Consider the following 18,426-nt stretch of genomic DNA (forward strand, 5'->3'; position numbering starts at 1 on the left):
TGGATGGAGTGCGCTCGTAGTTTAGTGCGCGTTTGACCCGCCAGCGACTGGCCGCGCTTCTTCTCTGTATGTGACCGAACGGTATGCGCGAACAATACTTTAGCGAAGTTAGGTATAACTGGATTCTCCTACACATTGGACGTTGAATTAGTGTGCTAAGTGTGTGATACGAATGTTGCGAATTTATAAATAAAAAGTGTAGTTCAGTGAATGAAAGTTTGGATAATTTAAAAATACTTATCGTTCTTGTTTGGAGGTAAATATATATTTTGTTTTCATATAAGTATTCGCGATAAGTAGATACACCTACCTACGTATACCGAGATTCAGTAGTTACTTAAACTATAATATTGTATTGGAGTTATATAGTTTTATTAGTGTAGATAAAACTTATCTACTCAAAAAGTTGGTACAACTTAAGTTTTAATGTGTGACAAACCGGTGGACGTTTTAACACATGTTGTTCAATGGTAGGTAAATATGTAATAATCTTAGAGACTGTAACTTAGTGCTAAATTCAAATTAAAGTTAAGCAGGAGTAGTATGGCATTACATAGATAGCCGGCTCTAACATGATGGCCCGGCAACTATTAAATATCGCTAAAAGCTCTTCTTAAATTTGTTTTCTGAAAATTTTAGGAGAGAGCCTATAGTGACTTTGGTATTATTCTTACATATTACAATTAATAATTTGTGATTTCTTAAAGTTTTTATCTGTCTTTCTCATAGTAAGCTCTTCAACCAGGTAGAACTGCAAACTTTGCACCTAGGTACTGTAGAAACTTCGATACAAAAAAATGCTCTCAAGTGCAGGTATTTCTTCTAATGGCAGTCTGAGTCTATAGGTAATTGCTGAGAACAGCCAGAAACATGTAGGTAGCCAGGCATTCTAAAGATAAACTTACCTATATTGTTGATTCTGCACTTTTGCGCAACAAGCAAGCATGGAGGCTGAGAACTTAATCTACCATTGTAAGCAGAATTTTTGAATCAAGATGACTATTATTATGTTTGGACATAACTACTTAGGTACACAATTAAGCGCAACCACGTTTTTAGATAGGAATGCCCATGGTTCTCTGCAGAACATAAAGCGACTTTAGGAAACGTCTGTAACTACACTAGTAGGTATATGGTGCTCAATGCCAAAATCTGTATTGGAAATGAACCTAGCAGATAGGTCCTCCTTCGTAACAAATCACAACAAATAAATCGGTAAAACAATAATAGTCAAATCTGAATAACTACCAGAGGGAAAAACATAGAGTCAAATAGAATTACTTGAACTGAGTATAAATATACTGCGGGCACAGGCCACAAATACAATATTATGCAGATATCTAAAGGAGAAGGAAACTAAAAAACCTATGTAGGATGTTTCAATGTCCTAAACTGCTTTATAAGCTAGACGGAGGAAACGAAGGATAATAAAACTCAAACAGGTTTTGTAACGTACCTACCTACTGTGATATACAATTTATACATACATATAAAGCGTGGTTATAGTGTACATATCTATCTACTTACTTATTATTTTTAACAGCAAAATGTTCCAGTTGGCTGTTAGTCGCTCGTTTTATGTGCGTCTACATAAATTAAATATTTTGAATGTTGTCCGAACCAGCAAACAGACAAGGTATTAACCTGATTATGTATAAATAAGATTTGTAACTTTTTATTAAACGACGGACGGACGCTAAGATTGGTAGAGCTTTGAGATCTCGTCCTGTGTGACCAGTTTTGATCATCAGATAGTCTTTGTTTATATATTGAACAGAACTTGGCTCTCTTTGCTGTAACATTTTGAAGATTTCGCAGCCTGTGCCAACATATTGCCATATAATATAGACTTTTTCAAATAACAAGAGGTTCTTCAGGTTCTACTAGAGAGACCTCCCAAAGTTCACCATACTTAGGTTCTAAGGAAATAGGCGTCAGAAGAGACATAACTTAAATGCGCCTATTTTACATCTGGTGCGTCTCGATCTCCCCTATTCGCAGTCTATTCTTCTTTCGACATGTCACTTTCACAGAAGACACCCACAGTTCTTTGCACTACAGATAAAGTTACCTATGCTTTTTATCTTACCTTACTTTGATTAGGAGCTAGTAGATATGTCACGTTAACATTGTCTTTTTATGTTCCACAGTTACTCCTACACTTGGGAGCAAAGAAATAGAGCCACGAGCGTTTTTTGTTTTTACATTTTTGATAATTTTAATGACATATTTTATTAATTAGTAACATATGCCGCAAAAAGGTCATTTAATAATACCTTTAAAATAAGAGTATTTTTGTATTTCTTGAAAACGGAAAAAAATGCTCGTGGCTCTATTTGTTTGCTCCCGAGTTATATTTATGACTATATTTTCTTCCCATTTGCTTTAAGCTCTTGAAACCCGTTAAAATTGATGGGATTTTAATTATCTATTCTTGATCCCAACTTCACATCTCACGCATTCTCATAGGTAATATAATTAAATACGCATTATTCCGGAATTTATTACAAATTATTTTAGTACAATAACGTTTTTATTTTACACCTACGTCATTACATTCGTGTTAAGGCAATGGATTAGGTTATTGCATGACTGAATGGAATAATAAGTCCCAAACTCTCAACGCGTGAAGGAAGCGCAATATTAACTCTAAATAAAAATAGGTCGAGCCCTTAGTCCTTACTGCGATCAATCAAATATACTAAATTGCGTTATCAATAAAAAAAAAGAATCATCTCCATATAATTAATGTACTATCCTTCTTCGTCAAGTTTATCACGAAATCACGTAGAAGAAAATCTGTTACAGCAAGCATGTTAAAAGCTGTTATGTCAAAAGTAATGTTTTGGCATGAAAATGTAAACAACGTTAGAAAAAAGCAAAAGAACCGTTTTTGCAAGTGACCAATGACCAAACAATATCCATAAAATGATTATAATATACGTAATGTACGGGTGTAAAATTGTCTGTTGCGGGGGTGGCTCACTTTTGTGGGGTTGGGTTGGGCATGACCACTTCTGTGGGGCTATGGGTGTGCCGACCTAGATACCAGATTTTCTGTTAGCTGTTGATGACAGTTTAATTAATAAAAACTAGGTGGAAAGCCGCACCTAGCACGTGTTTCACATTGATATTGAGTTACTTAATTACATAGGAATGTTTTCCTTCAGTGACTACAGAACAGACTACACATATTCACACAACAGTCATGAATGGCTATAAATACGTAATTAAAGCGGCTGTCTTCGTGTCTCGTTAGTTAATTAAGTGAGAAGTCGTTATTTTTCTACAAATAAACCGATCGCATGAAGAACCAGACTTTCTTTTCAGTCGTCTTTGTGATATTAGGTACGATAAATCAATATAAGTACTTGGCATGTACGTGATACACAATACTCTGTTAATTCTATTAACGATTTACCTCAAAGAGAGGTTTCCTAATAAATTCAGTTAAACGACTAATAAATTAGATTTTACACGGTAGGTACCACTCAATGTCTAACAGAGTTTTACAAGGTGAGGAAGTTAATATAAAAAATGTCCTTTCAACAGTTCCAATTTTCATTATTTTTATGGAATTGGCAGGTGGTGATGTCAGTGATGACGTCATATTCGTACCACCGTCCAACCGGTTCCGTAGCTGCGGCTGCCGACCTCCAATTATGCTAATGCCGATGCCGTTCCACTCCACTCCTCAGCCATACATGTCGTAAACACAAATATATGTATATCTAAATTGGGTCTGACGAGCCTGTGAGGTCATCTATGTCCATCTCAATTTGAGAAGATTCGTACTTGAATGGTACATACTCTTTGTGCTCCATCTTGTCTACCATTAACCAATAAACAAAAATGTCGGAACACATTTCGAAAATTACAGTTTACAGTTTGTAAAACACGTGTTAGGTTTACAGGGCTGGCACATTAGAGTCGATTGATTAAAATATATATATATAGCACATTTTGTGTAGTAATGGCATCACGCACGACTTCCGTTGAATGTGCTAATAAAAACTTCGGCGGTTGCCACTGCCATCATGCCACCGTAACCGCCATGCCATGGCACCTACATTCACATACATTGTGGTTTATGTTATGTAACTTGACACTAACAATTCCACGTGGTTTTAGGTGCTAATGTACTGCGCCATTAGGCTCAGTATATTGAACAAACAGTAGTTTGATGTTTGGTCTTATAAACGGAACTCTGATTCGTCACTTTATTAATCCTTTTAGAATAAGTTACAGTCATAAGGATAGTTATTTTAGACAATGATTAAAGTTAACACGATTAGAAAGCTCTCCCAAGTTTCGCTAGGGTAAATGAAAATGGACTGACATAATATTATTTTCCCACCTTCGATTTGTGACAGATAAACCTTTCGTGGCTTCCACCTTAAAGACCATAAGACATGTGACTACAATGAGCTGTAAGATTTTTTTGCTGCAATCTATAAACCACTAGCAAACCCGGCGAACTCCATTTCGCTACCACTGATTTTCTCTGTTTTGCCTGAACTTTGTTTGCTATAAACCTCACGGAACCCGAAATCTTTCCAACGAATGCAAACTCGAAGAAACTCGTAGAAAACTCGTACCTAGAACTATGCGAATTAACAATTATTTACTGCAGTTTTCAATAATTCTAGTAATCGGACTATATTTTTTTCAAACATTAGATTGTTATTTAGTAAAAAAAATATAAGTAGTCTTAAGTTTTTATGTATTGGCAAAGTCATGGTATGGTTACAAAATAATAATGATCATGATTCAACAGTTCGATATCCAAATTCATAAACATTAGCAATAATTCGTTCTCTTTTTGCTGACTCTCGAATAAGTGAACCATATGTTATAAAAAAATAACAAAGGTTACTTGTTGAGTAATACGAGTACGCGGCTGTTACTTATGTAGGTATCATGAACACCCACGGTAAGCACCTACTTAATTGTAATTCAAATGAGCTAAAGATGATATTGTGTACTGTAACATACGCAGCATTACCTACCTAATTATAAAACCAAAATAAGATTAGATAGTTTATGTGTGTTATTATTTAGACGTGATGGTCTTGTCTTTAAGGTAGACCTAGCTTGACAGGAATAATATTTCTCTGTAAGTACTTAAGTAGTTTGTAAGTAAAACAATGCGACGTATGGCCCAGATGTTCGCGGCGTGACGGCGAGTTCTTATCGGTGCAAACGCAAAGACGCGCCCACCTACACTCTCCCCTGGCTATTATAAATACGAGTATACTTATTATAATATGTATCGTTCCGTCTTGGTCTCGCTAGGACCGGACATGGTAGTTCAATGACCTGCCAATTCACAAATCAATCATCTTCCCATTCATTTATTCTAATTAGTCGTCTTCCGTTGAAGCGACTCTGACTTGCGCTTTAGGAACTTTTAGATACTGTTAGTTATGTTTTTTTTTTTATCAACCGGTCAAGGGTCGCAGAAACGTTGAAATATATTTTTAAATCTTTTTGAATCGAAGTTGTTAATATTGTAGCAGTAAATTAATCTTGTCCTTTGATGAAAAGTTCAGTGAGAGCATGCGGAAGAGTGACCTAGTAGGAATGTTGGTGAACCGCCAAATTGCATAAAAATAACAAGTTGCAGCACCTAGGTAGTTTATCTACCTACTAACTAGTGTATAAAGGTAGAAATATACGCCTAGATATAGATGAAGTAAGTATAATGAGCTTCTCCCATTTTTTTTTACAATCCAGGGACCCTGAGTCTAAAATCTTCGATGTAGACAGACTTTTGGTATCCGAGTGATCCGTGGATATCGCACGATCTCCGGGGAGGCGGCGAACCTCCTTGCCGGATTACCGCCGTGGGATTTGGAGGCGAAGGTGCTCGCGCGCGTGTTCAGTTTGCGCGCCGACGCGTGTCGCCGGGGCGAAACTCCACTGCCGCGCCAGATCAGTGCATGGCGGGACGAGCTCCGGCGCGATCTCATGGCGGAATGGCAGCAACGACTGTCGCAACCGAGGGCTGGGCTCGCTGTCATCGCAGCGGTAAGTCCCCTCTTTGAGGAGTGGCTAGAGAGGCGCCACGGCGTCCTCACCTACCGCCTGACGCAGGTGCTTACCGGACATGGGAGTTTCGGTAGGTTCCTGTTTCTTATTGGGCGGGAGGAAACGCCCGGGTGTCATCACTGTGAGGACCGCCCGGAGGACACGGTAGAACATACGGTGGCGGTGTGCCCTGCGTGGGCTGAGCACCGCCAAGTCCTCAGGGATGTGGTCGGCGACGGCGACCTCTCGCGCCCGGCACTGGTTCAGGCCATGGTGCGGAGCGAGAGGGACTGGGATGCCGTCTCCTCCTTCTGTGAAGCAGTCATGCTAGCTAAGGAGGAGGCGGGGCGCGTGAGAGAACAAACCTCCTCACGCCCCAGCCGTCGCGAGAGACAGTCCGGGCGTCGGGGATCGCGAGACGATCTCCGGCCACCGTAAGTGCGGGCCTGCGGACGGCGAGCAAGGGTAGCTCACCGCCCGAACAGAACCAGACCCGTGCGTGCGGCGCGTCGCGTTCCGCGCGCGCCTCAAAGAGCCATCAGACCACCACAGATGGGGCCCAGCAGGGCTGATGCCTGACCCGGAGCTGCGGACTACCTAGCGGGTTTACCGGGGCTCCGGCTCGAAAAGCAGGAGAAGGAACGGGGTGGTTTTTAGTCAGTAAGAGTCTGACACTCCCTCTCGCCTCACCCAAGGCGAGAAAAGTCATTGGATGATTTTCCCCCCTCAAAAAAAAAAAAAAAAAAAAAGACAGACTTTTGGTAAAACTTCGTATGTATTTCATGAAACGCTATTATCTATACATATAATAAAATCGTAGAAAAGTGCTGTCTGTACATTGAAAATAAAAATAAAAAAAATAGCAGGGGTTATTGTTATGTCGATGTCGAACCCAAAAATGTAATTAACTTTTTTTTTGTCTGTTTGTCTGTTTGTCTGTTTGTCTGTTTGTCTGTTTGTCTGTTTGTCTGTTCGTCTGTGCGCGCTAATCTCAGAAACGGCTGATCCGAGTTGGATGCGGTTTTCACGAATATATTGTGGGATGCTTAAATTTACATTTAGTGTTTGTTTCATGTCAATCGGTTCATAAATAAAAAAGTTATGTCAAATTAAAGAATCACGTCGAACATTCTATGCTTATACCATTAATCTCCGCAACTATTTGACGGATTTGGTTGAAATTTGGTACAGATATAGTTTAGAACCTTAGAAAGGACATAGATATATTTTTATTTCAAAAATCAAAAAATAAAATAAAAATAAAATAAAATAAAAATAAAAATAAAAATAAAAATAAAAATAAAAATAAAAATAAAAATAAAAATAAAAATAAAAATAAAAATAAAAATAAAAATAAAATAAAAATAAAAATAAAATAAAAATAAAATAAAAATAAAATAAAAATAAAATAAAAATAAAATAAAAATAAAATAAAATAAAAAAAAAATAAAAATAAAATAAAAATATAATAAAAATAAAATAAAAATAAAATAAAAATAAAATAAAAATAAAATAAAAATAAAAATAAAAAAAAAATTAAATTAAATTAAAAAAAAAAAAATTAAATAAAAAATAAATTTATTCCGGACATACAGCGCCATCTATTGTTCAATTTCGTACTTATAGTACGGAATTGAACAATGTCGGGCTGTTCCTATACTCCGTAGATAGATGGCGTTGATCGCGCAATGGTGTAATTACAATTGTTCAGTTCATGTTATTGTTTTAATTCATTGGAAATTTGTTTTTACAAAATAGTAAAAAGCAATGAAAAATATAACATAATACAACTTTTAGTACAAAGAAAACGCTCTAACTATGTCGATCGTTACACGACTTCGGTTCATGTTATTGTTTTAATTCATCGAAAAAAAGTTAACAAATAGTAAAAAGGTATGAAAAAAATTATATCAATATAATTAAACTTTTAGTACAAAGAAAATGCCCGAACGGAGTATAAATAAATAATCCAAGTTGTCTTTATCCTCGATAGATGGCGTTGGGATCGAAATAGATTGCGCTATGATTTTGTTACAATTATTTGGTTGGGTATCGGCCGAGCGCTTCGGTACTATTGTAGAAAATGTGTATTATCAGTCGTATGATTATTTGTCTGTAGTGGTCCTGCTGTTTCGTATATTCTAAATTGGTTTCGTTGTATTTGTCAATTAATAAGTTTATTTGTTGGGTTTTCCTGGTTTTCTGGTTAAACTTTTTAACGTAGGTTTAGTTTGATATCGATTATTAGTAGTTACTGTAGTTAGTTTTTTTAATAAAATTGTAAGTCTAATTTATAAATTAATTAGATTAGATTTAAGTCGTTTCTTTTAAATTATTTAGTTTAAGCTTGGTTATTATAGCATAAAGGATAGGTTCTAATATAATTTCTTTTTTAATTGTTATAAATTCGTAATTCGTAGCTTTCTTTAGTTTTAAGTTAGTTTTCATCTTAAGTTCGGAAAGATTATAATATTTCTTTAGTTAAAGTCCGTTTTTAAACTATTTTTTCAATGCCCTAAGTGAGTATACATCTATTAAAATCAAACGCAGAGCTCATTATGTTGATTTTTGAAGAGTTCCCTGGAATATCTTCCACATCTCATTTTTGAAAAGATCCCGCGAGATCGGGAACTCATCATCATCATCATCATCATCAGCCTATAGCTATGGGAACTATGTGGTTAAAACCAAAAATTTGCCGGAAGTTACTATTCCACGCGAACGAAGTCGCGGGCAAAAGCTAGTTGTAAATAGAAAAAAAATATCAGTATGTGTATAATATTACTCTTATTTGGGATTAGAGGCTTCGATTGATGATCAACGTAGGTCCACACTTATTACCTACAACAATCTTGATACATCGAATTATCACTACAGTGTAACAGTGCTTTGTAAACTTAAATTGTAACTTTCCTATTCTATATTAAAGTGTGTTCGAAAGGTAAAATAAAATGTGATAATACAAATTAAAGTACAAGTACAAGATAATACAAATTAATCTGAAAAGGTTAATTATGCAAATTATCGCCCTCATAGTAATATGAAGGAGCGCATTGTCGAACGTGATATGAAATATAACTGGCGATCAGTAAGCTATTTGAATGCACACTACGAAGAATTGCAGCGTTGTTAGCCAAACACTGTCACTATGACTACAAATGTATTTTATTAATTAAAGTTCTACAAAGTAGTTCAACGTATAAAAGCGAAAGTGGGAGTTTCGCTTTCCGACCTAACTAGCCCTTCACTGATGAGAATGCCAGAGACATTGATGCATAGCTATTAGTCATATTTAAATATACCAATGATCATTTTTATGATTGCCGTGTATCATAGTTGATTAAATTAAAAGTTGTGTGATGATATAATGATATTTAGTGTTGAGACTCGCACAGGCGTCACCGTCGCATTCGGGCACAAGTCGGCAACAGACCTTCACCGATTATAGCGGTGACGCCATCGGGCCGGCACAGCTACAATATTTATACTACAACATGCCCTAAGCCTGTTGCTGTAGCACTCTGCTCCTTAAACCAGTCCTTATTCAGCCGGTCAAGGCACGTTCAAGGCGCTGTACTTGATATTGTATTGTAACTAATACGGGGAACTACTTTAGCATTACGATTGTTTTGGCAGTGATGCTATCGACAACTTCTTTACATTACTTACATATTCATTCAAAATACTGATTCATATTTATAGTTTAAACTCGTATCTACGAGTACATTCGGGTCTACATCTTTGTGTTAAAAATTTAAATAAATATCGGTTGTTTTGTGTTACCATTTCGTGGTTTCAAACAGAAAATATATAACGGCTACCAGCCCACACATTAACATCGTTAATTAACTTTTTAATAGGATGAATCCATAATAATTACAAACAAATGTTGCTTCTGCTTCAGACGGTTCATTCGATTCGGGGAAGCCAAAAATAATAATAACCAGTGAAAATAATAAATTAGCACAGTTTGTTCCACATTGAGTTCTTCATCGTTTTCGTACGATCCGTTTTTAAATTTAACAGTTTTTAAAAGAATGCGTGTCCGCGCCACATGCTTCGTGTTTAATGAAGTTGTGTGGGCCTAAAATTTAACATGTCTACTATATACACAGCCTCGAAATCTAGATCCAGAGTTTACGATAACTGGTTTCTTTAATTTTGATAAATTATTTACATCATTTAACCGTTACAATTTTGATGACCTTATTGAATGATTGAATTTGTCTTTACAATTATTAAAATTTATAACCGACATTTCAGTCGTCCTATTATCATAAAAATATAATTCAAATCAGAAAGAAACGATATTCGTATTTTTTCGAACCCTATTACAAAGAGCGATATTACGATTACGAATGGGGATTAGAAATGATAACTGCGTAGATTTGATTTAGACATGCGATCAAAGTTTTATTGCTCAAGTCAATTAAGGTGTCGTAGTGCGTTTTGATTGAGAGTTAGAAACTTTATAATTATATTTAGTAGAGAATTTATAACAGTGTAACATGACACTGCAGTTTAACGAAGTAGAACTAATCTTTATTTTATTAATTGCTAATTAAGCTGCCAATATTTTTATTAGAGCATAGACACCTATATAATCATTTAAAAAAAAATGTTATAAATATTCTTTACTCGTTTTTTTTTGTCGTTGTTTTATTACTATTAGTAGTATTAGATACTTGCCGCAATGAAGTTCTCAGTTTAAAAAAAAAATAAAACAAATCATCAAAAAACAATTTAAAATGTTTACCACAGATAATTTCGCGTTCTAACCAGTAACAAGTCAAACTATAAAACGAAGTTAAAGTATGGTGTTCCAGTTTCTATCGCTTACTTTATCGATTTTTCCCTCCACTTCGCATAATGGTGTGTCGCTACATAAGTCTGTGTATACAAGTCACAATTCAACTGGCGATGTATAAACAAGTGGCTGGACAGACTGTACTGAATTAAATTGGTCTGACAAACTGCGACATCTCCGCTCAATCAATTACACTGACCTAAGTATCTTCTTATATCACGCATTGGGTGAATGAACAGTGGACGACTATAAACGCAGGGAACTATACTATAGAGCCTATAGTGGTATGCACTTAAGTGAGGTTCACTGGCAATTCTCTGTACCTATGTCTGGAATAGACTGTATTTTTAGGGTTTACTAAGAAAAGAAAGGCATGCGATAAAAGCTTTCATCAAAGATTCATGACTGCCTTTTCCTCTCAGGGTTGCTTGTGATACCTAGTTGTGTTTTTCAAAAGATAAATACAAGGTTTACTGAGACCTATTATTTCATGTAATACGACTTCTTGATAGGAGTATTAATTCTGTTTAGATGTTCATTCATGTGTTGCCTCCATGAAGCTACGCAAGAACCTACATTATTGCCTATTTAAAATAGGATCATGAGTATGCATAACGTTTCTTGTTGTTTAGCTTGTATTTCCTTTGAACACATTGAAATTGTTAATGTAGTTAACATTGACGCATGGATACGTAATCACGCTAAGTTTAGCGTCGATCGCGATGTTTAGAATAAGCCCTTCGCTGTTTTTATTCTCTAAGTAGTTTTGTAGAAAGCATTTTTTTGTATGAAATAACAATGAGCGTGCGTAAAAAATGTTTTATGGCCAAAAAATCAAATTACAACCGGCGGCTGTGTCGTGACAGTTGGTTACGGTGACTGAGCATGGTCGCAGTCTGCTTTACACGTTTCCATTGCCACCAGGCCGACATTGCAATTCACGATAACGTGCATTCATTCATTAATTTAGTCTCTCCACATCACATTCACATATTTCGTATTATTTTCGTCGCATTGCTCGTTGTTATTCGCAATGTCATGTCAAACAGTTTCGCCAAATTCTGGCCATCGACCGCCGCCGTGCCCTTTTCAAACAGCCTTCTGACACGCAAACCGAAATATGTAATATTACATTAAGCTTTATTGTTACGATGTACGACTAAAATAGATTGATTGTTATAATTATTTTACGTGCCTACTTACTTATACTTATTTGATGGTATAGCTGAATGTCACGGTCGATTTTAGACAACAACTCTATACAATATTGAATTTACTTTCATAAAAAATAAATTGTCATCTTCTATTTTTAATGGGATACAAATAAATGACGAAAATGTGTTGTTCTTTATTATTACAAAAACTATTCAATTTATGACTGAATCTTTAGCCAAGTAGCAAGCTCGTCATTATCATCTACCAGTCCTTCACTGCTAGACAAAGGTCTTCCCAGAAACCTGGGTGCAAAAAATAAAATTGATTACAGGTAGGGACGTGTTACCATTAGATTTTCTAGTCTCTAATAACACTTATGTAATTTAATATCAGTTAAAAAAATGTTATCCGAATTGGCGGCTTGCCACGGGCAAAACATCTGTCATGTGAAAGTATAGGACGGTCATGTTTATGTTTACACGATCGTAACCCAGTTACACGAGCGATAATACGATACCCTTTTGTAAGACGGCGCCGAAATATCGTGAACCCAAACAGTCAATGGTTGACTGATTGACCCCCTTGAGCCATGCATTACGAAATTACAAAAAAAATTACCGCTAATGTTCTTTCTAGTTAGAAAATCGTGATTGTTTAAACATCCAATGCAGTTAAAGTGTTTACCTTGCCTCATTATCTTGTTATGAATAGAAATAAGTGGTTTATAGTATACAAACATTATTGAGTAATACCTCGTAGTAGGTGTGTTAAATATGTAATCGCAATGGGTAACTTCACTACGCACTACATAACATGTGTGTACTTTAAAAACGAAGACCGTGAATTATTATTATTATGTATTAAGTAGCCACCGTTGCTGATCCGGAGCTGCGGATTAACTAGCGGTTTTACCGGGGTTCTGGCTAGAAAATAATAGGGGGAAAACGATGATTTTCCCCCTTAAAAAAAGTAGACACTGTTTCTAAAGCTTACCAATAACTTATATTAGTTACTTGCTAATAAGTATTCAGTGAAACATGATCGGTAACTAAAAGGTAGGTATCTACTCCATGACAATGACTGCACGACCTCTGATAGATAAGCTCTCACAATTAATATACAGACCTACCACGCAAACCGTCCAATAAGAAGCAATGACTAATGTTATATTTTTAAATGTGATGTCATTTCATATCACTCTCATTTGCACTGAATAGAGAAACTTTGAAATAAAGAACTGCGAACGAATATGAAGTGTGGGTCTTAAGTCTGCGTCTATTTGCAACTTTCTCTTTACGTATTTAATCTCCTATCTAATGTCTGTCTGTTTAATGTGTTCATGTACAGCTTCCATGCGATAAAAATAAACAAGGAGATATTAATAAATATTTTGTAACCGAATTACATCACCCATTCATTAAACATTAAAACTACAACGAGGTGTTAAAATAACCTTTACTAATAAAGGATATTGGAAGTATATAGGCCAAACAAACAGCTGTATTTAGCAGCAGAATTGCTAAGAATGAAAAAGTTACTGATTATGCCAGTAAGCCCTATAGGTAGTTACAATAATGGGCATCCGGCGCGCACGCAATCGCAATGCTTAGTGAACTTTTTACGAGCCCGTTTGTCCACTGTTACTGAATGCTGTCAGGATGAGATCACTGCAAGAGTCATCTCATGGCATCTATTTTAATGCTATAACAGTTGGCATTGGTTGTGTCACCACGAGACGCCGGTGATGTAGGCGTTTAAATAAGTGGCCGTGGCCCCGATTTGCTAAAACGCTGCATTGATTGTTTGTTTGAGTTTTTTTTTTCTGTCTATCAATTCAAATTTTAAATTCATTCTATCTGAATTTGCAGAATCTAGATACGTATGTTACGTAGGTATACAAGTACATATGTCCAGTGTTGAATGTTGATTCGTATGTATCTAGACCAGTACATATGTCGTAGACACGTGTTCGTTTTTTAACCGGCCCAAATAAACTGTTTTGTGCCTAAGTCGTATTATTGAGCCATATCCATACGACAGACGGATAAACGACAATCGAAAATGTCCGAAAACTAAATAGTATGGTTCTGTATGACCGACATATATTTTGGTGTGTATTCGTTATAGTTACAATTAATATAAAATTAGAGCTCAGGTTGCATATATCTCAAGCATTTATAATTAGAGCTAATAGTACCAGATTGCATAGAGAGTTAGTATGAGGAAACTATGTTATTAACATTCTAATACCAAAGAAGGTAAATCTCATTTAAAAATACACCATTACAATTTGAAACCGGTCTTAATAATGTCTAACAACTAACTTAATAGCTTAAGCTGTATCATTATTGAGTGTTATTAATGACTGTGTTAATTTTGTTCCAGATCCAAGATGCCTGAATAGCTGATATTATTTAGAAAACGAATAGAAATATCGCAAAGATGAAGCAACTCGTCAATAAGAATCTTATAACGCTTAAATGCGTCCTCTTCTGTTTTCTTTCGGGTAAGTTCTTATTTCATTCAATCAAATTACTAGGTACTCTCCACTCTCTACATAGGAGAAAACTCTTTCAAATATTGTCAAGGCTTATTATTCGATTATAAAAATACGTTATTTTTAATGTGGGAACATTAGGATGTTCTCCTATGTCTTAGGTTCGTTTACAAACATAGAAGTTCACGGATACATAACAGCCAGAACGTTGCTCCTTGCGGGATTGTGCGATAGTCAAATCAGTAAAAAATAAGACAAGTAATGTCCTTACTGAGAACGTGCTCCATTTATACTTATTCAGTCTCTAATGCTTTTCTAACAAAAAATCCTTGTTACAAAAACAAAACTCGTTTGTACTATCAATTACCTCAAACTCCAGCAAAAAAGACAAAAAACATTTGACACAGATAAATTGAAACAATTTTTCAAGAAATCGCACAAAAAACATTTTTCTTGTAAAATGTTGCCTAGATGAGACTATTTACTACTTCGGACTATCAAAAAGTAATCAAATTCCATATAGAGTTATGTTTCTAACCCTACATGCAACTTTAAATCTGTAAGCTCACTTCCATTTCACACTTACGTTGCAATGAATACTAAATGCGTAGTTCGTAGCGCGTACTTCATGTGGCGTAGCAGCATTTTTTGCTATTATCTGCCACATGCATGACAACGGGCAGTGTAGGGTCTGTAAACTCTTTTTGTGTGGCGGACTTGTCAATCTATTAAATGCACGCCTACGAAATGATAGACAAGAAAACGTTGCTACGCACTACGAAATAAGCGCTACGAACAATGCACTACGACCTATACGCTACATACTACGCGCTACGAACTACACGCTACGAGCTACGACTGTGGTATTTCGACCTAATTTAAGTATAAAACGCAATTTACGTACCGTATAGATTTAAAACGAAGAGTTTGAAACTTGGCTCTCATATATGAGATCTTAGAAAGAATAATATAATCTAAAACACTTGTGTTCTCTATGTATGTATATTGTAAAGTTTTAACGCAAAATCTGTTTGACCGATTCCAAATATTCTTTCACTTTTAGAATGCTACATCATTTGTGACTGACACAGGCCATAAGTATAAATATTATTTAATAAAAACAGGGATCTGCAGTAAAAATGCACATAGATGACACGAAGTGAAATTTTTATATATAAAATCTGTAGTCGCATTTGTTGCAGAAACCAAATATTTTTGAATTCCTACTTCACAGGGATAAAAAAATCAGGTTTAAATTGTAAATCGTTTCTTAGTACTAATAAATAAGGCACACATGTTTGCTCCTTTCTTGGCCAATGTAATAAGAACAAGATTGTCTCAAGTCCCAGTTGGTTCTATAAAAAGTGGTCCAAGACTTCAAGTCATCGTGGTTAGGTAGCAGGAGGCCAATAATTCAAGCCGGTCAGTGCAAGCTGCCTTCTAAGGAGCGACAAATGCTACCTATCGAATGATTTAGGGACCGTTCACCTCGGACTTGGACTCGCCACTGCATTGCGGCCAGTATGACCCATATGCTCCCACTTATTTCTTTCAACTGCTTCATTCAGATGTTTGAAGCACGCAATTTATTACATAAATGTTCCTTAGCGGCGGATTAATTAATAACTCGTCATGACTGTTTTGTTAATTGCGGTATGTGGTCAATTAATTGGACCTCGTAAGATTCGTCTCTTTGCCAATTTTAAAGTACGTACATATCTAGAAGTAAATTTTTATTTTATTTTCATAGGCATTGGGTGCATCTTCCCTTTTCTGCCACTGCACATGCTGTCAGTGGGCCTAGACAAGGGAGAAGCCCGGTTGATATCAGCTGTCGCACCATGTATTGCGTTGCTAGGTCCTGCCGTGTTGGGGCCTCTCATTGATAAGTAAGTATTATATGGAGTTGTCATCTATTGTTCCTTATTCGGTATACAAGGTTTGATCTACATTGTTGTGGTCATTGTCGACGTGAGAAAGTTTTAAACCAGATTACAATGTCTCTGTCGTGACTTGAAAATATTCTAAAATTAACAATTAGAGCTTCATTATGTCTTCTCAAAAGAATTGTCTGTTAAAACTTTCACGTAACATCTGCGTCTGCGCTGATTTCGATTTAATTGATACACCTAATTATTCAACTGAAACTTCTTAGCCAGTAGCAGTGGGATATTTATAAAATACTGTTCTATCTATATCGTAATCAAATAATAATTTTGAATAAATAAACACTTTTCTTTAATACTATTCTAAGGTGTATAATTTGTATGCAGACTGTCAGTGGGCAGAGGGTCAACTGGCGGCGGCACCAACCCGAGTGGCTCCGGGCGACTGCTGCGAGTCATCACAGCTGCCTGCCTCATCCTCAGCGCTATATTCTACACGCTCCTCCTTGCGGTCCCTTATACGGAACGACATGAGGTAACAATACTAACATAATTGTTCATCAATAGCAATGACTTAAATCGATCATAGAAAACATAAATATCACAGGCAACTTAATATTTCAGTGACCTACAACAAAGTCTTTTCGTATCTTTTTGTGGTTAGTACACGTGTAATCCATTAAAGTGTAACTAATCCACAGTGCGGTAATTAGTTAGAAGGCTTCATCGAAAAATAGTGTTCGTAAAAATCTACTTAGGTATTATTATCTAGCTGCTAACAAAACACAACTGCTCAGACATTTCTGTAGATTCCTAGGTATCTCAAGGCCAATTTTGTCTATTAATGTGACGCAGTTTTTGATCTAGTTAGACACTGGATTTTTTATTATTTCATTTTTGTCTAATTACACAAGTTTCCCACAGAAGTTTATTGTCTAGATAAATGAAGTAGAACATTAAATATGGTTTAAACTGCCTCTTAACAATTAAAAAAAAAAACGTTATCTTGAAACCAGATATAGAGTCTATTTCGAGTTTTATCTATCACTGTCGTAAAATTGTTTTCTATTATAAGCATAGATTCGGAAATTCTAGATTAGGACTTAATCTCGACCTAAATGTAACTTTATTCCACAGGCTCGACGACCTGAAGTGCTCTTCATGTGCGATGAAGACAGTGCTTATGTCATGCAAGAAGTATGTAAGGAGGACATGCGTTGCAACCGGTGGTCTGGCGAAAAGGTTAGTTGTTAATCTTGTTTAAATGGCTTATAATTTAAATTCGAAAAAGATTAAGATTATGAAGTATAAGCTAGATAATTCTAGGAATCGAAAAGTGAAGGAGAAAATCCTACAAATTGCACATTACTTAGGTATAAGATCTATCTAAATATTTATGAACGTTTATCATCTGGCAGTCAGGAGTACTGGCTGTAACATCGTGTGAGTACGGGTGTGCAGACGAGAACATGACATGGGTGAAGCAGCCTTTCACCACCACATCTACCACGACTACACTCAGCCCGATGTACCTCAACGTCGCCAACGCTACGGTATGTTGAAGATGTTTTACATTAAAATAAACTCGAATCTTTTCGGACACTTCAGAAAAAGTCAAAAGCAACTTCTATCTAAAAACGATGCTATTTCAAAGGATATAAATTACATTTGAGTATATAAAAACTACGTAAAGACAGTACTAATGTGACTAAGTATAAAACATCAGTACATAGATAGGTCCATAATAATATTAAGCTAAAGATTTCATTCACAGATTTATTCTAATGAGATACTAAAATCGGCTTCGTTTACGATACAATAATGTTGCTAATTTATTATGTTCAATTGGTCACGCCACAACATAGTCTTGCCTGCTCAATAATGCTGCTGTGTATTATTATTCGTCGAGCTTCTTCGACATAGAATATGTAAAACTATGCAGAATATCAATAAGTCAATATTTTAGTGTGTACCTTGTGCTCTTGCTCGCTATTTTTACCACATGCAAAACTGCTAGGAAAGGAAATAAAATCTACTATATAAAGCCATTA

The 18,426-nt window shown here is 35.8% G+C and overlaps 1 protein-coding gene across 2 annotated transcripts in view; it reads left to right on the top strand.

Annotated features, from left to right (window-relative positions):
- LOC118263261 (uncharacterized) overlaps positions 1–18,426 on the top strand; it is a 23,990-nt gene continuing 5,564 nt past the window's right edge. The window contains exons 1-6 of one of the 2 annotated variants that reach the window (XM_035575114.2): positions 1–279; positions 14,378–14,498; positions 16,240–16,378; positions 16,763–16,910; positions 17,513–17,617; positions 17,794–17,928. In XM_035575114.2, the coding sequence (XP_035431007.1) occupies positions 14,435–14,498; positions 16,240–16,378; positions 16,763–16,910; positions 17,513–17,617; positions 17,794–17,928 (591 nt within the window). In that variant the 5' untranslated portion in view covers positions 1–279; positions 14,378–14,434. The remainder of the gene's footprint in view (positions 280–14,377; positions 14,499–16,239; positions 16,379–16,762; positions 16,911–17,512; positions 17,618–17,793; positions 17,929–18,426) is intronic. The other variant, XM_035575113.2, reaches the window with a different exon arrangement.

This window comes from Spodoptera frugiperda, chromosome 27, assembly GCF_023101765.2.
Source record: "Spodoptera frugiperda isolate SF20-4 chromosome 27, AGI-APGP_CSIRO_Sfru_2.0, whole genome shotgun sequence".
Lineage (NCBI taxonomy): Eukaryota > Metazoa > Arthropoda > Insecta > Lepidoptera > Noctuidae > Spodoptera > Spodoptera frugiperda.